The sequence below is a fragment of the Bombina bombina genome, chromosome 6 (assembly GCF_027579735.1).
Source record: "Bombina bombina isolate aBomBom1 chromosome 6, aBomBom1.pri, whole genome shotgun sequence".
NCBI lineage: Eukaryota > Metazoa > Chordata > Amphibia > Anura > Bombinatoridae > Bombina > Bombina bombina.
In genome coordinates, this window is record NC_069504.1 from 898,524,356 (window position 1) to 898,543,816 (window position 19,461).

Sequence of the window (19,461 nt, forward strand, 5' to 3'; positions counted from 1 at the left end):
GTTTAGTTGTAGTTTTTTATTCTTCTATCAAGAGTTTGTTATTTTAAAATAGTGCTGGTATGTACTATTTACTCTGAAACAGAAAGAGATGAAGATTTCTGTTTGTGAGAGGATTATGATTTTAGCAGCAGTTACTAAAATCGTTTGCTGTTTCCACATAGGACTGTTGAGATGAGATAACTTCAGTTGGGGGAAACAGTTAGCAGGCTCTTCTGCTTAAGGTATGACTAGCCATTTTTCTAACAAGACTGTGTAATGCTGGAAGGCTGTCATTTTCCCCTCATGGGGACCGGTAAGCCATTTTCTTAGTCTCAAACAGAATAAAGGGCTTATTATGGGCTATAAACTGGTAGACACTTTTAGGGGCTAAATCGATTGCTTTATTTAAGTATTATATGCAGTTTGAAGTTGTATTTCACACTTTTATAACATTGGGGAACGTTTTTAGCACCAGGCACTTGTTAAGACACCTTCCCAGTCAGGAAGGGCCTTTCTCTGTAGTAGGCAGAGCCTCATTTTCGCGCCATTACTGTGCAGTTAATTTTGAGTTCAGTACATGCAGCTGCATGTGTGAGGGTCAGGAATCCACTAAAAACGTTCCTAGAAGGCTTCATTTGGTATCATATACCCCCCTGGGATTGGTGAAGTTGCAGCAAAGGCTGTGGCTGGGACTGTAAGGGGGTTAAAATTAAAAACGGCTCCGGTTTCCACATTTTAAGGGTTAACAGCTTGAAAATTGGGGTGCAATACTTTGAATGTATTAAGACACTGTGGTGAAAATTTGGTAAAGATTGGATAATTCCTTCATAGTTTTTCACATATTCAGTAATAAAGTGTGCCCTGTTTAACATTTAAAGAGACAGTAACGGTTTTGTTTTAAAACGGTTTTTGTGCTTTATTAACCAGTTTAAGCCTGTTTAACATGTCTGTACCTTCAGATAGATCATGTTCTGTATGTATGGTAGCCAATGTGGTTCCCCCTTCAAATATAGTGTGATAATTGTGCCATAGCGTCCAAACAAAGTAAGGACAGAACTGTCACAAATTGTAAAGTTGCCCAGGATGATTCCTCAGATGAAGGAAGTAGACATAGTTCTACATCATCTCCTTCTGTGTCTATACCAGTTATGCCCGCGCAGGCGACACCTAGTACTTCTAGCGCGCCAATGCTTGTTACTATGCAGTAATTGACGGCAGTAATGGATAACTCCATAGCTAATATTTTATCCAAAATGCCAGCATTTCAGAGAAAGCGAGATTGCTCTGTTTTAAACACTGTAGAGCAGGAGGGCGCTGATGATAATTTTTCTGTCATACCCTCACACCAATCTGAAGTGGCAGTGAGGGAGGGTTTGTCAGATGGGGAAATTTCTGATACAGGAAGAATTTCTCAGCAGGCAGAACCTGATGTTGTTACATTTAAATTTAAATTAGAGCATCTCCGCGCATTACTTAAGGAGGTGCTATCTACTCTGGATGATTGTGACAATCTGGTCAACCCAGAAAAATTGTGCAAGATGGACAGTTCCTTGAGGTCCCGGTGCACCCTGATACTTTTCCGATACCTAAACGGGTGGCGGACATAGTGAATAAGGAGTGGGAGAAGCCAGGCATACCTTTTGTCCCTCCTCCTATATTTAAGAAATTGTTCCCTATGGTCGACCCCAGGAAGGACACATGGCAAACAGTCCCTAAGGTCGAGGGGGAGTTTTCTACTCTAGCCAAGCACACGACCATTCCTTTTGAGGACAATTGTGCTTTCAAAGATCCTATGGATAAAAAATTGGAGGGTTTGCTTAAAAAGATTTTTGTACAGCAAGGTTACCTCCTTCAACCTATTTCGTGCATTATTCCTGTCACTACAGCGGCGTGGTTCTGGTTTGAGGAACTGGAAAAGTCGCTCAGTAGGGAGACTCCGTATGAGGAAGTCATGGACAGAATTTACGCACTTAAGTTAGCTAATTCCTTTATTTTAGACGCCGCTTTGCAGTTAGCGAGGTTAGCGGCAAAAAATTCAGGGTTTACAATTGTGGCGCGCAGAGCGCTCTGGCTAAAGTCTTGGTCGGCGGATGTATCTTCCAAGACAAAATTGCTTAATACCCCTTTCAAAGGTAAGACCCCTTTTGAGCCAGAATTGAAAGAGATTATTTCAGTCATCACTGGGGGAAAGGGCCATGCCCTCCCACAAGATAAACCTTTCAAGGCTAAGAATAAGTCCAATTTTCGTTCCTGTCGCAATTTCAGGAACGGACCGGCTTCCAACTCGGCAGCCTCTAGACAAGAGGGTAACGCTTCCCAGACTAAACCAGCTTGGAAATCAATGCAAGGCTGGAACAAGGGTAAACAGGCCAAGAAACCTGCTGCTGCTACCAAGCCAGCATGAAGAGGTAGCCCCCGATCCGGAACCGGATCTAGTAGGGGGCAGACTCTCTCTCTTTGCTCAGGCTTGGGCAAGAGATGTTCAGGATCCCTGGGCACTAGAAATAGTCTCTCAGGGTTATCTTCTAGAATTCAAGGAACTACCCCCAAGGGGAAGGTTCCACATGTCTCACTTATCTTCAAACCAAGTAAAGAGACAGGCATTCTTACATTGTGTAGAAGACCTGTTAAAGATGGGAGTGATACTCCCAGTTCCAACTGTGGAACAAGGTCAGGGGTTTTACTCAAATCTGTTTGTAGTTCCCAAAAAAAGAGGGAACTTTCAGACCAATTCTGGATTTAAAAATTCTAAACAAATTTCTCAGAGTGCCATCGTTCAAAATGGAAACTATTCGAACGATTTTACCTACAATCCAGGAGGGTCAATTTATGACTACTGTGGATCTAAAGGATGCGTATCTGCATATTCCTATCCACAAAGATCATCATCAGTTCCTAAGGTTCGCCTTTCTGGACAAACATTACCTATTGTGGCTCTCCCATTCGGACTAGCCACTGCTCCAAGGATTTTCACAAAGGTGCTCGGGTCCCTTCTAGCGGTTCTAAGACCCAGGGGCATTGCAGTGGCACCTTACTTGGACGACATCCTAATTCAAGCGTCGTCTCTTTCAAAGACAAAGGCTCACACAGACATTGTTCTAGCCTTTCTCAGATCTCACGGGTGGTAGGTGAACATAGAAAAAAAGTTCCCCGTCTCCGTCAACAAGGGTCCCTTTCTTGGGAACAATAATAGATTCTTTAGAAATGAAGATTTTCCTGACAGATGTCAGAGAGTCAAAGCTTCTAAACGCTTGTCAAGTTCTTCACTCTGTTCTACGGCCTTTCATAGCTCAGTGCATGGAAGTAGTAGGGTTGATGGTCGCAGCAATGGACATAGTTCCTTTTGCGCGAATTCATCTAAGACCATTACAACTGTGCATGCTCAAACAGTGGAATGGGGACTATATAGACTTGTCTCCAGTGATTCAAGTAGATCAGAAGACCAGAGACTCACTCCGTTGGTGGCTGACTCAGGATCACCTGTCCCAGGGAATGAGCTTCCGCAGACCAGAGTGGGTCATTGTCACGACCGACGCCAGTCTATTAGGCTGGGGCGCGGTCTGGGATTCCCTGAAAGCTCAGGGTCTATGGTCTCGGGAAGAGTCTCTTCTCCCGATAAACATCCTGGAACTGAGAGAGATATTCAATGCTCTCCGGGCTTGGCCTCAACTAGCAAAGGCCAGATTCATAAGATTCCAATCAGACAACATGACGACTGTTGCTTACTTCAACCATCAGGGGGGAACAAGGAGTTCCCTGGCGATGAGAGAGGTGACCAAGATCATCAAATGGGCGGAGGATCACTCCTACCACCTGTCTGCGATCCACATCCCAGGAGTGGAAAACTGGGAGGCGGATTATCTGAGTCGTCAGACCTTTCATCCGGGGGAGTGGGAACTCCACTCGGAGGTGTTTGCCCAGTTGACCCAATTATGGGGCATTCCAGACATGGATCTGATGGCGTCTCGTCAGAACTTCAATGTTCCTTGCTACGGGTCCAGATCCAGGGATCCCAAGGCGACTCTAGTGGATGCATTAGTGGCGCCTTGGACTTTCAACCTAGCTTATGCGTTTCCACCGTTCCTTCTCATTCCCAGGCTGGTAGCCAGGATCAAACAGGAGAAGGCCTCAGTGATTTTGATAGCTCCTGCGTGGCCACGCAGGACTTGGTATGCAGACCTGGTGAATATGTCATCGGCTCCACCATGGAAGCTACCTTTGAGACAGGATCTTCTAGTACAAGGTCCATTCGAACATCCAAATCTAGTTTCTCTCCAGCTGACTGCTTGGAAATTGAACGCTTGAATTTGTCTAAGCGTGGGTTTTCGGATTCTGTGATAGATACTCTGGTACAAGCCAGAAAACCTGTGACTAGAAAGATTACCATAAAATATGGAAAAGATATATCTGTTGGTGTGAATCCAAGGGATTCTCATGGAGTAAGATTAAAATTCCTAGGATCCTTTCCTTTCTCCAAGAAGGTTTGGATAAGGGATTATCAGCGAGTTCTCTAAAAGGACAGATTTCTGCTTTATCTGTCTTGTTACACAAACGACTGGCAGCTGTGCCAGATGTTCAAGCTTTTGTTCAGGCTTTGGTCAGGATCAAGCCTGTTTACAGACCCTTGACTCCTCCCTGGAGTCTAAATTTGGTTCTTTCAGTTCTTCAAGGGGTTCCGTTTGAACCCTTACATTCCATAGATATCAAGTTGTTATCTTGGAAAGTTCTGTTTTTGGTTGCTATTCTTCTGCTAGAAGAGTTTCTGAATTATCTGCTCTGCATTGTAATCCGCCCTATCTGGTGTTCCATTCAGATAAGGTTGTTTTGCGTACTAAACCTGGTTTCCTTCCAAAGGTTGTTTCCAACAAGAATATTAACCAGGAAATAGTTGTGCCTTCTTTGTGTCCGAATCCAGTTTCAAAGAAGGAACGCTTGTTACACAATTTAGATGTAGTCCGTGCTTTAAAGTTCTATTTAGAAGCAACAAAGGATTTCAGACAAACGTCTTCTCTGTTTGTAGTTTATTCTGGCAAGAGGAGAGGTCAAAAAAGCTACTGCTACCTCTCTTTCCTTTTGGCTGAAAAGCATCATCCGATTGGCTTACGAGACTGCCGGACGGCAGCCTCCTGAACGAATCACAGCTCACTCTACTAGGGCTGTGGCTTCCACATGGGCCTTCAAGAAGGAGGCTTCTGTTGATCAGATATGTAAGGCAGCGACCTGGTCTTCTCTGCACACTTTGTCCAAATTCTACAAATTTGATACTTTTGCTTCTTCGGAGGCTATTTTTGGGAGAAAGGTTTTGCAAGCCGTGGTGCCTTCTGTTTAGGTAACCTGATTTGCTCCCTCCCTTCATCCGTGTCCTAAAGCTTTGGTATTAGTTCCCACAAGTAATGGATGACACCGTGGACCGGACACACCAATGTTGGAGAAAACAGAATTTATGCTTACCTGATAAATTACTTTCTCCAACGGTGTGTCCGGTCCACGGCCCGCCCTGGTTTTTTAATCAGGTTTGAAGAATTTCTTTCTCTATACACTACAGTCACCACGGCACACTATAGTTTCTCCTTTTTTTCTCCTAACCGTCGGTCGAATGACTGGGGGGGCGGAGCCTGGGAGGGACTATATGGACAGCTGTTGCTGTGTGCTCTCCTTGCCTTTCCCTGTGGGGGAGGAGAATATCCCACAAGTAATGGATGACACCGTGGACCGGACACACCGTTGGAGAAAGTAATTTATCAGGTAAGCATAAATTCTGTTTTTACAAGGAAGCTGTGAAGTTTCCATTTGTTGTGTTCTATCAAGTCACAGCTTTATAATCACAGAATAGAGTACCAGCAAGCACATTACAGGGACAGACTGATTTGCTTGTAATCCTTGGAAAACAAAGAAGAGGGGAACTATAAAATATCTGTGCCACAGCATAAAAAAAGACATTTGCACATATTTTTTCTTCCCCTTCACTCATTTTAGAAGCAAATGAGCAGCTGAGCAAGGCGTAGCTATCGGGCTGTGCTTTAAAGGGACATTGCACATGGGTACATTTCAGTTTTGAATAGAAGCATTTATGCAATATACATGTATTGCCAAAAATGCTTCTAGTAAAGGCTATAGCTGTTTCAAAAGTGTATTTAAGTATGCAACGTGCACTAGCATTTTAAACACAGCACTTACTCAGAGAGCCTAAGGTGCTTGTACCATCTGGTAATGACTCAATTTGTTAATTGCTGACATGATACAAGCCCCGCTGGCACTCTGAGCAGCTGCAGTATTGAAAAATGCTGGTGCACAGAGAATATCTAGCTATGCTTCACATGCACGTGCAGAGAAAAAAACAATTTATGTAAGAACTTACCTGATAAATTAATTTCTTTCATAGTGGCAAGAGTCCATGAGCTAGTGCCGTATGGGATATACATTCCTACCAGGAGGGGGCAAAGTTTCCCAGACCTCAAAATGCCTATAAATACACCTCCCACCACACACATACCTTAGTTTAACGTATAGCCAAGTAGTGAGGTGTAAAAAGGAGTAAAAAACGTATACAAAAAGAGGAACTGGAAAAAATAATGTGCTTTTATACAAAAAAATCATAACCACCAAAAAATAGGGTGGGTCTCATGGACTCTTGCCACTATGAAAGAAATGAATTTATAAGGTAAGTTCTTACATAAATTACGTTTTCTTTCATGTAAGTGGCAAGAGTCAATGAGCTAGTGACGTATGGGATATAATACCCAAGATATGGAAATCCACATCACTAGAGAGGGAGAGAGAAAATAAAAACAGCTATTTCCGCTGAGAAATTAAATCTAAATAATAAAGTTTTCTTAAAATGTTCAAAAAACTCAAATTATAGGCAGTAGAATCAACAGCTGCCTGAACAACCTTTCTACCAAAGACTGCTTCAGCAAATACATAAAAATGGTCAAATTTAGTAAATGTATGCAAAGAAGACCAAGTTGCTGCTTTGCAAATCTGATCAACTGAAGCTTCATTCTTGAGAGCCCAAGCAGTGGCAACTGATCTAGTAGAATGAGCTGTAATTCTCTGAGGCGGAAACTGCCCCGCCTCCAAATAAGCTTTGTGAATCAAAAGTTTTAACCAAGATGTCAAAGAAATAGCAGGGGCTTTCTGACCTTCCCTGGAACCAGAGGAAATAACAAATAGACTAGAAGTCTTTCTGAAATCCTTAGTAGCCTCAACATAGTATTTGAAAGCTCTTACCACATCCAAAGAATGTAAAGATCTTTCAAGAAAATTCTTAGGATTAGGACACAAGGAAGGAACAACAATTTCCCTATTAATGTTGTTAGAATTCACAACTTTAAGCAAAAATGTAAATGAAGTCCGCAAAACAGCTTTATTTTGATGGAAAAGCAGATAAGAAGACTCACAAGAGAGCTGACAACTCAGAAACTCTTCTAGCAGAAGAGATATCCAAAAGAAATAACACTTTCCAAGAAAGTAGTTTAATATCCAAATAATGCATAGGCTCAAAAGGAGGAGCCTGCAAAATCCTTAAAATAAATTGAGACTCCAAGGAGGAGAAATAGACTTAACAGGTTTGATAAAAACCAAAGCCTGAACAAAACAGTGAATATCAGGAAATTTAGCAATCTTTCTATGAAATAAGACAGAAAGAGCAGAGATTTGTCCCTTCAAAGTATTTGCAGACAACCCATTATCCAGACCATCCTGAAGAAACTGTAAAAGCCTAGGAATTCTAAAAGAATGCCAAGAGAATTTATGAGAGGAACCCCATGAAATATAGGTTTTTCCAAACCCGATAATACATTTTCCTTAAAACAGACTTACAAGCCTGTAACAAAGTGCAAATCACTGAGTCAGAGAAACCTCTATGACTAAGAAATACGCATTCAATTTCCATACCTTCAAATTTAGTGATTTGAGATCCTGATGGAAAAACAGCCCTTGAGACAGAAGGTCTGGCCTTAAAGGAAGTGGCCAAGGTTGGCAACTGGACATCCGGACAAGATACGCATATCGAAACCTGTGAGGCCATGCTGGTGCTATCAGAAACACATGAGATTTATCCATTATGATCTTGGAGATCACCCTTGGAAGAAGAACCAGAGGCAGAAAAATGTAAGCAGGTTGGTAAAACCAAGGAACTGCTACAGCATCCACCACCATCTACGCCTGAGGATCTTTGGACCTGGAAAGGTATCTGGGAAGTTTCTTGTTCAGACGAGAGGCCATCAGATCTATTTCTGGAAGACCCCACATCTGCAGAATCTGATGAAACGCATCTGGATGAAGAGACCACTCCCCTGGATGTAAAGTCTAAGGACTGAGATAATCCGCTTCCCAATTGTCTACACCTGGGATACTAATTTCAGAAATTAGACAAGAGTTGGACTCCGCCCAAGAAAGTATCCCAGATACTTCTTTCTTTTCTAAAAGGCTGCGTGTCCCTCCCTGATTGACATACGCCACCGTTTTGATGTTATCTGTCTGAAAACGAATGAAAAGTTCTCTCTTTAATAGAGGCCAAGCCTGAAGAGCTCTGAAAATAGCACAAGTTCTAAAATATTGATTGGTAACCTCGCCTCCTGAGGTTTCCAAGCCACTTGTGCTGGCAGAGACCCCCAGACAGCTCCCCAACCTGTAAGGCTTGCATTTGTTGGGATAACAGTCCAGGAAGGAGGAACAAAGGAGACCCCTTGAACAATACAGTGATGATCCAACCACCAAGACACAGAGAGTTGAGTGTTGGGATTTAAGTATATCAGCTGTGATATCTGAGTATAATCCCTGCACCATTGATTCAGCATGCAAAGCTGCAGAGTAAACTCTTGTAAACTCTCATATGAAAACAAGCAAAGGGGATCGCGTCCGATGCTGCAGTCATGAGACCTAAAACTTCCATGCACATAGCCACTGAAGTGAATGATCGAGACTGAAGGTTTAGACAAGCTAAAACCAATTTCATTTTCCTCTTGTCTGTTAAAGACATGGACACTGAATCTATCTGGAAACGTAAAAAGGTGACCCTTGTTTGAGGAATCAAGAAACTCTTTTGTAAATTGATCCTCCAAGCATGCCTTCAAAGAAAACAAAATTTATGCTTACCTGATAAATTTCTTTCTTTTGCGATGTACCGAGTCCACGGAATCATCCTTATTTGTGGGATATTATCCTTCCTAACAGGAAGTGGCAAAGAGAGCACCACAGCAGAGCTGTCTATATAGCTCCCCCCTTAACTCCACCCCCCAGTCATTCGACTGAAGGCCAAGGAAGAAAAAGGAGAAACTATAAGGTGCAGAGGTGACTGAAGTTTTCAATAAAAAATACTATCTGTCTTGAATAGACAGGGCGGGCCGTGGACTCGGTACATCGCAAAAGAAAGAAATTTATTAGGTAAGCATAAATTTTGTTTTCTTTTGCAAGATGTACCGAGTCCACGGATTCATCCTTACTTGAGGGATACCAATACCAAAGCTTTAGGACACGGATGAAGGGAGGGACAAGACAGGAACCTAAACGGAAGGCACCACTGCTTGCAAAACCTTTCTCCCAAAAATAGCCTCTGAAGAAGCAAAAGTATCAAATTTGGAAAATTTGGAAAAGGTTGAAGCGAAGACCAAGTCGCAGCCTTATAAATCTGTTCAACAGAAGCATCATTTTTAAAAGCTCATGTGGAAGCCACCGCTCTAGTAGAGTGAGCAGTAATTCTTTCAGGAGGCTGTCCAGCAGTCTCATAAGCCAAACGGATGATGCTTTTCAGCCAAAAGGAAAGAGAGGTAGCCGTAGCCTTTTGACCCCTACGTTTTCCAGAATAGACAACAAACAAAGAAGATGATTGATGAAAATATTTGGTTGCCTGCAAATAGAACTTCAAAGCACGAACCACGTCCAAGTTGTGCAATAAACGTTCCTTCTTAGAAGAAGGATTAGGACACAGAGAAGGAACAACAATCTCCTTATTGATATTCCCGTTAGTAACCACCTTAGGGAGGAACCCAGGTTTGGTACGCAAAACCACCTTATCAGCATGGAAAACAAGATAAGGCGAGTCACATTGTAATACAGATAATTCAGAAACCCTTTGAGCTGAAGAGATAGCAACTAGAAACAGAACTTTCCAAGATAGAATTTTAATATCTATGGAATGCATGGGTTCAAACGGAACCCCCTGAAGAACATTAAGAACTAAATTTAGACTCCATGGCGGAGCAACAGGTTTAAACACAGGCTTGATTCTAACTAAAGCCTGACAAAAAGCCTGAACGTCTGGGACATCTGCCAGACGCTTGTGTAATAGAATAGACAGAGCAGATATCTATCCTTTTAAGGAACTAGCTGTCAATCCTTTCTCCAATCCTTCTTGAAGAAAGGACAAAATCCTAGGAATCCTGATCTTACTCCATGAGTAGCCTTTGGATTCGCACCAAAAAAGATATTTACGTCATATCTTATGATAGATTTTCCTGGTGACAGGCTTTCGAGCCTGAATCAAGGTATCTATGACCGACTCAGAGAAACCCCGCTTTGAACAAATCAAACGTTCAATCTCCAAGCAGTCAGTTGCAGAGAAATTAGATTTGGATGCTTGAATGGACCTTGAATCAGAAGGTCCTGTCGCAGTGGCAGAGTCCATGGTGGCAGAGATGACATGTCCACCAGGTCTGCATACCAAGTCCTGTGTGGCCACGCAGGTGCTATCAAAATCACTGAAGCTCTCTCCTGTTTGATTCTGGCAATCAGACGCGGAAGGAGAGGGAAAAGTGGAAACACATAAGCCAGGTTGAACTACCAGGGTACTGCTAGAGCATCTATCAGTACTGCCTGAGGATCCCTGGACCTGGATCCGTAACAAGGAAGTTTGGCGTTCTGACGAGACGCCATCAGATCCAATTCTGGTGTGCCCCATAGCCGAACCAGTTGAGCAAACACCTCCGGATGGAGCTCCCACTCCCCCGGATGAAAAGTCTGAGGACTTAGAAAATCTGCCTCCCAGTTCTCTATCCCTGGGATATAGATCGCTGATAGATGGCAAGAGTGAGTCTCTGCCCATCGGATTATCCTGGAAACTTCCATCATCGCCAAGGAACTCCTTGCTCCCCCCTGATGATTGATATAAGCTACAGTCGTGATGTTGTCCGACTGAAATATGATGAATCCGGCCGAAGCCAGCTGAGGCCACGCCTGAAGAGCATTCCAGAATATTTGTCGGTAGGAGGGCTACCTCCTGAGTCCACAAACCCTGTGCTTTCAGGGAATTCCAGACTGCACCCCAGCCCAGTAGACTGGCGTCCGTCGTCACTATAACCCACGCTGGCCTGCGGAAACACATTCCCCGGGACAGGTGATCTTGTGACAGCCACCAAAGAAGAGAGTCTCTGGTCTCTTGATCCAGATTTATCTGAGGAGATAAATCTGCATAATCCCTATTCCACTGTTTGAGCATACATAGTTGCAGTGGTCTGAGATGCAAGCGAGCAAACGGAACTATGTCCATTGCCGCTACCATAAGTCCGATTACCTCCATACACTGAGCCACTGATGGCCGAGGAATGGAATGAAGAGCTCGGCAGGTGGTTAAAATCTTTGATTTTCTGACCTCCGTCAGAAAAATTTTCATGTCCACCGAATCTATCAGAGTTCCCAGGAATGGAACTCTTGTGAGAGGAATAAGAGAACTCTTTCACGTTCACCTTCCACCCATGAGATCTTAGAAAGGCCAACACTAAGTCCGTGTGAGACTTGGCTAGTTGGAAAGTCGACGCTTGAATTAGGATGTCGTCTAGATAAGGAGCCACTGCTATGCCCCGTGGCCTTAGGACCGCCAGAAGGGACCCTAGCACCTTTGTGAAGATTCTTGAAGCCGTGGCCAACCCGAAGGGAAGAGCCACAAACTGGTAATGCCTGTCCAGAAAGGCAAACCTGAGGAACTGGTGATGATCTTTGCCAAACGTTTTTTAAGCCATGTGGGTTATAAAAAATTCCAAACAAGCCAAGTGTACCCTCAAACAGTTGTCCCTTAAGAAAAATAAACAGTACTCCCAGAACACACAAACGTTTGCCTTATATATCATATTCAAACTGAGTGCCCATAAGTTTAGCCCTTTATGCAAGCTAGTAATGCCCCTTATAAAACTAGGATTACTGCTTACCCTTCCCCTAATGGGGATACTGTCAGCCTTTCTGAGTTATCACAGTCTCTGCAGAAAAAATGACTGAACATACCTCATTGCTGTATAGCAAGAAACCGTTCCTCACACTGAAGTTTTCCTGTACTCCTCAGCTTCTGTGGGAACAGCAGTGGACCTTAGTTACAAATGCTAAGATCATCATCCTCCAGGCAGAAATCTTCATCTATCTCCTGCCTGAGAGTAAATAGTACAACACCGGTACCATTTAAAAATAACAAACTCTTGATTGAAGATAAAATAAAACTAACAGTTTAACACCTCTTTCACTTTACCCTTCCTGCTTATAGCCGGCAAAGAGAATGACTGGGGGGTGAAGTTAAGGGGGGAGCAATATAGACAGCTCTGCTGTGGTGCTCTCTTTGCCACTTCCTGTTAGGAAGGATAATATCCCACAAGTAAGGATGAATCCGTGGACTCGGTACATCTTGCAAAAGAAACCACACTAGTTGTTTTGTGTGATAGTCTGCTAAATGAAAAGACTGAGCTAGTACCAAGATATCGTCCAAATAAGGAAACACCGCAATACCCTGCTCTCTGATTACAGATAGAAGGGCACCGAGAACCTTTGAAAAGATCCTTGGAGCTGTCGCTAGGCCAAATGGAAGAGCGACAAATTGGTATTGCTTGTCTAGAAAAGAGAATCTCAGAAACGGATAGTGATCTGGATGAATTGGAATGTGAAGATAAGCATCCTGTAAGTCTATTGTGGACATAAAATGCTCTTGCTGAACAAAAGGCAGAATAGTCCTTATAGTCACCATCTTGAAAGTTGGGACTCTTACAAAACTTCAGATCCAGAACTGGTCTGAAAGAATTCTCCTTCTTTGGGACAATGAATAGATTTGAACAGAAACCCTGACCCTGTTCCTGGAGAGTAACTGGTACAATCACCCCTGAAAGCTCTAGATCTGAAACACATTTCAGAAAAGCCTGAGCCTTCACAGGATTTGTTGGAACGCGAGAATCTTCCCACGAGAGGTCTTATTCTAAAACCTATTCAATACCCTTGATACACAATATTCAGAATCCACTGATTCTGAACAGAATCTGTCCAAATGTTCTGAAATCAGTTCAGCTGGTGGGGGGCAGGATGAAATTGATTTAAGGGCCGTACCTTTATGCAGTCTTGTGGGCTGGATTTTTTTTTTTATATAAGGCTTGGTTTTATTCCAATTTGAAGATGGTCTCCAATTAGAACCAGAGGCTTTAGGGGAAGGAGTGTTATTTTTATCTCTAATCTGACGAAAGGAACGAAAACGATTAGGAGCCTTAAAATTTACCCTTAAACTTTTTATCTTGGGACAGAAAAACTCCCTTACCCCCAGTGATAGTGGAGATAATAGAATCCAATTGAGAACCAAATAAATTCTTACCCTAGAAAGATAGAGATAGTAATTTAGATACCATGTCAGCATTCCAAGATTTAAGCCATAAAGCTCTTCTAGCTAAAGACATAGATTTAACATCGATCTTAATAACATCAAAAATAGCATCACAAATGAAATGATTAGCATGTTGAAGCAAACGAACAATGCTAGACAAATCCGGATCTACTACCTGTTGAGCTAAACTGTCCAACCAAAAAGTTGAAGCAGCAGCCACATCAGCCATAGAAATGGCAGGTCTAACAATATAACCAGAATGTGAATAAGCTTTTCTGAGATAAGATTAAATCTTCCTGTCTAAAGGATCCTTAAAAGAAGTACTATCTTCCATAGGGATAGTAGTACGTTTGGCAAGAGTGAAAATAGCCCCATCAACTTTAGGGACTTTTTCCTAAAACTCTAAATTAGCCACAGGTAAAGGATACGACTTCTTAAACCTAGAAGGAGGATTAAAAGAAGAACCAGGTTTAGACCATTCCTCAGTAATCATATCAGAGATAGCATCTGGAATAGGAAAAACCTCAGTAGGTTTAAAAACAGAATTTAAACGTTTACTGGCTTTGTTATCAAGAGCACTAGACTCTACCCAAAGTAAACAAAACTTCCTTCAACAAAGAACGAATACTGTATATTCAATCTTAAACAGATAGGAAGATTTGTCAATTTCAGTGTCTGATGAGGATACTTCAGTATGTTGTCGGTCAATACAACTTTCATCAGATTTATGAGAAGTTTTAAAATACCTTTTATGCTTATTTGAAGGCGTAATAGCAGACATAGCCTTCTCTATAGCCGCAGCAATATACAGTAAATCTTTACATCTGTAGGAATATCATGTACATTAGACGTTGAAGGAACAACAGACAATGTATTTGTACTAACAGAAACATTATCAGCATGCAAAAGCTTGTAATGACAAATGCCACATAATTTAGCTTTAGAAATAACATCAGCTTTTACAACAAACACACTTAGCTTTGGTAGAACTGTGTTCAGGCAACATGGTTCCTACAGTAACATCAGAGGCAGGATCAGTCTGAGACAAAATGTAAAAAAGAAGAAATAACATTTAAAAAAAATATCAAATTTCCTCATATAGCAGTTTCAGTAATGGGAAAAAGGTTTATGCTAAACTAATATGCAAAAAAGCAAGCATCATAGCTCTCTAGAATATAAAGAGAAGCAGAAGCATTAAAGGAAGAGGGGTAATATAACAAAAATGTTGGCACCAAGTATGACGCATGACGTAAAAGGAAGTGAAAATTTTTGGTGCCAAAGCTAACACCAGGACTCGTGTCATAACAAGCTCGACTTTGCGCCAAAAAAAACAAAAAAAACCTAACGTCAACAAAGATGCAGGAAATGACAAGATTTACGTCACTATAGGCACCAAAACATTTTCATGCCAAGAATGACGCAATAAAAAACAGCATTTTGCGTCCTCACAAGCGTAGTTTGAAAGAACTGGAACCCCAGGTAAGAAAAAAAATTATTTAAATAAACTTCCCAAAAACATAATTTCCATACTGAAACTGATAGCCTGCAAAAGGAAAATATACATAGACCTGACTCATGGCAAATATAAGCGCAAACATATATTTAAAACTTTACAATATAATATAAAGCGCCAAAGGGAGGCAGGGGATTAATCCCTGCGACCGATTACAGAGAGCCTTTGAAACCATGAAATCAACCGGCAATACTCCCTTCACATCCCTGTGACAAACACTGTACTCTGAGAGGAATTGGGCTTCAAAATGCTTAGAAGCGCCTATCATAGAAGAAATCAAGCACATCTTGATTCACCACCTCCATAGGAGGCAAAGCTTGTAAAACCAAGGTATGAGTGAGGTGGGAGGTGTATTTATAGGCATTTTGAGGTTTGGGAAACTTTGCCCCCTCCTGGTAGGAATGTATATCCCATATGTCACTAGCTCATGGACTCTTGCCAATTACATGAAAAAAATGTTAACACTAAAACAGTGATAACTTTTACTAGAAGCATTTTTGCCAGTACATGTATATTACAAATATGTTTCTATTCAAAAATGCAATTTATCTATGAGCATTTAAATTTTTACTGGAATGTCCCTTTCAAAAGGTACATGAAATCCAAATTGTTTCTATCATAATTCAGATTGAGAATATAACTAACCAACTTTCCATTAGACTTCTATTATCGAATTTGCTTCATTCTTTTGGTATCCTTTGTTGAAAATCAATACACTACTGTGAGCTAGCTGAACACATTGGGGAGCCAATAACGAAGCATATATGTGCAGTCACCAATCAGAAGCTCCTGTGCCTACCTAGGTATCTTTTTAAACATTGAACAGTTGTTTAAAACCACAATCTCTATCTGAATCATGAAAGGAAAAATGTGGGTTTCATGTTCCTTTAAAGCAGTGGTCTCAAAGTACAGGCCCTGGGGTCTTATGTGGCCCTAATGATTGTTTAATCTGGCCCTCCCTTGTATACTAGGAAATTATTTATTTGAGACCCACCAATTCTTTTAGGGTTCTAAGAGGTGTGATGTTCTGAACAGGCACTCACTAGATAAATATAAAGACAAGCATGCATTGTCCATTGTAGACTCCCACCATGTACAGGTTGTATAAATGTCTCTTGTTACAGTTCCAGAATGATCACTTCACTTGGCACTCAAAAGATAAATATAGACAACTGTGTATGTCTATTGTGGGCTACAACTCCCACCATACACTTCTACTTGTGTAAATGTCACTTCCAGTTCTTAGTATATCCATTTCCAGAGAACTCACTGTTCAAGTGGCCCCCAACAGAGAAACACACTTGGCCATTGGCCCCAGGATACAATGAGCTTGATACCCCTGCTTTTAAGAGATACGGAAGTCAAAATTAAATGTTTGCGATTCTGATACAGCAATCAATTAAAAAAATCCAATATATAATTATGGAGAGTGCCCCCGTTTTGTTTTTAAACAAAATGGTACCTTCTAGAGTATACAAAATGTACCAGTCAGTGCGAATGAACAAAACAAGGCTTCAGCTATATCCCTAATATACATAAGACTGAAGAATGATGCTGGCCAAAAGTCACTAAATGATAAATAATAGAAAACTGAAAATTATACAGATACCGGACAATACTTTCTGGCATGTTTCTAAAGTACAAAGATATACAGGCCAAATATATTTTAATTTAATGTATAAAATGTGGGTGCTCAGCCTTTTGGGTTTTCTGTCCAGCCCTTTCTTAAAGGGCCATGAGTGGTATGAGTGTACACCAGGTGTTTCCAAACCTGTTCTCAGGCCCTCTAACGAGTGAGATTTTCAGAATTACCTTAGGTAAGAGCAGGTTTACTAATCAGCTGATTATTTCACATGTGCTCCAGTTCAGATATCCTGAGAATTTGGGAGGCCTGAGGACAGGTTTGAAAACCCCTGGTGTTCACAATATGTAATGAACTCTTAGGGGCCTATTTATCAAAGGTCTTGCGGACCTGATCCGACAGTGCGGATCAGGTCCGCAAGACCTCGCTGAATGCAGAGAGCAATACGCTCTCCGCATTTAACATTGCACCAGCAGCTCACAAGAGCTGCTGGTGCAACGCCTCCTCCTGCAGACTCGCGGCCAATCGGCCACCAGCAGGGGGTGTCAATCAACCCGATCGGGTTGATTTCCGGCGATTCCTGTCCGCCTGCTCAGACCAGGCGGACAGGGTTGTGGAGCAGCGGTCTTTAGACCGCTGCTTCATAAATTGTGTTTCTGGCGAGTCTGAAGACTTGCCAGAAACACGGGCCGTTCGGAGCTTGATAAATGGGACCCTTAGTCTCATAAAATAATGATCATGCATAGATTTCTGTATTAGGTTCAGAAGACATTGCTGTTAGAGTTGATTTTTCTTTTTTTTTCCCTTCTGCACAGCTGGGGTTCTTTAAACGCAGTCATCATGAAAGAGAGGAGGAGGACAAGGTCATGGAGTGAGGACCAGACAGATGGCTGACTCGCACTCAGCCCTCCACACGCTCATGTATATAGATTACCCTGGTCACACGGGCTGCAGAGAGAACTATATGCAAATGGCAAACAGGAATGTGCAAGGAATGCCTTGATGAACGGGGCCCACACGTTATTTTATTGCTGAACTTTTCATCGTGGGGCAGGATGGATTATCTGCCCCTACCTCAGAGGCCTAGTTTTCTATTTATTTTAAGGATGACCTAAGGTTCAGTGGCCTTACTGACAAAACTGACAAGTTTTAATAGGTTCTACTCAGGGGCCAACTTGTCAATACAAAAACCACTGTTTGCTTACCTGGGATTTTCTCTTCTAGCAAAAGCAGGGCCCTGTAGGTTGTTTACAGTACATTCTTCTTTACAACAATTTATTTTCTACTATTTAATAGGTACCAAGGGTGCCTGTTCTTCTTCAAACAATGTACTGATGGACTGGGCCATTTCTCATGTGTTGTTAAATGATCCAAAAATAGGGAACTGATCTGATACTTAGAAGAAAAAAAAATATGGAGGTTCTTAAAGGGACAGGATACGCCAATGTTCTATTAACTGCATGTAATAGACACTACTATAAAGAAAAATATGCACAGATACTGAACTAAAAATCCAGTATAAAACCTTTTTTAAACTTACTTAGAAGCTCCCAGTTTAGCACGGTTGATGGCGTTAGGCTGGGAGATCCACTGAAAAGGGCTGAGAAAGCAGGAAGAGCAGAACATCCCCCTTCCCCCCATTATACAAACAAGAACAATTAAGAATCTGTAGACTTCAGTCTACATCTGATACTTTAGGGCTTGGTTATCAGCACAATGTAATTAACAAAAATAAGCAAAACTATACAAAAACACTGCCAGATGGCTATATAAATGGATCATCTACAAAAAAAATATATGCAAAGAAAAATCTAGTGTACAATGTCCCTTTCTAAATTTCTCAGATTATTTCCTAAATAATAGACACCATCAGACTATTTGCCTATAAGTATGAGACCCTTTTTACCTTGCCATCATTTTCTTGTGATTTTCAAATTAGATTTCAAAACTTATTATTCTGTATAACAGATGGTACATTTTGGCTGGAGATTGACAGCTCAAAAATACCTGATCTAATGCTTAAAAATATCTGACTTGTGGTTTGAACCCTTGCCGCCGCCACCACCACCCCGGAAAAATTTTGATGCTGGAAAACTCAGAATTACTCCAATGAGAAGCAGGAAAACACTGCCAGCTCAATAAAATTTAGATTGGGGAGAATTTTATTTGCACTGCTTTTGCCATAATCATTGTGGAGAGATTATTACACAGATGCTGATGTTATATTACATTGTCCCATCCCTAGAAAAGTGCATAGGCTTCAGACTGTTTAAAAAGAGCCATTTACTTCAAAACTTGCTTTTTTTCTAATGAAGTATACAATGTAAGTTAACTTCAGAAATATTACACACCTTGTTTTTTTTGTTTTATTTTTTTTTAACATTTTTGGTCCTTGGAATGTACCTTTTTATGTAGACAGTGTTGTGAAGGGTACTTTGTATCTCAGTTTTGTTAAAAGTATCTTCACCTACTGAAAATAAAATGTAAAAAAAAAAGTATGACTCCTTGCCAAGGTACTTTCTTATGTGCTATTTAAAAAGTTTAATAAATCCTATTTTAAAACGTTGCTCCCATGAAACAGAGCTCTGGCTGACAAGACCTGTTTAATGGGAGCACGGCTGTAATGCCGATGTGATGATGACTGTATAACATACTTGTCTTGAGAAAGGCCCAAATAGGGGCCGAAACGTCGACAATCAAATTGTAATTAGTGAGCACATCCCAGAGGTTGGAGTGCTGGACTACCAGATTTATATCTCAAAACAGTATGTACTATGCAAAAAAGGCAGCACTCACTGGTCATTTGTAAGGAAAATTTAGCTT

At 41.4% G+C, this 19,461-nt stretch overlaps 1 protein-coding gene across 3 annotated transcripts in view; it reads left to right on the plus strand.

Moving 5' to 3' along the window:
• Positions 1 to 19,139, plus strand: part of ITGA11 (integrin subunit alpha 11) — a 245,237-nt gene extending 226,098 nt beyond the window's left edge. For all 3 annotated transcript variants that reach the window (XM_053718501.1, XM_053718502.1, XM_053718503.1), the window contains one exon: positions 17,454 to 19,139. In XM_053718501.1, the coding sequence (XP_053574476.1) occupies positions 17,454 to 17,513 (60 nt within the window). In that variant the 3' untranslated portion in view covers positions 17,514 to 19,139. The remainder of the gene's footprint in view (positions 1 to 17,453) is intronic.
• Positions 19,140 to 19,461: the final 322 nt, after the last annotated feature.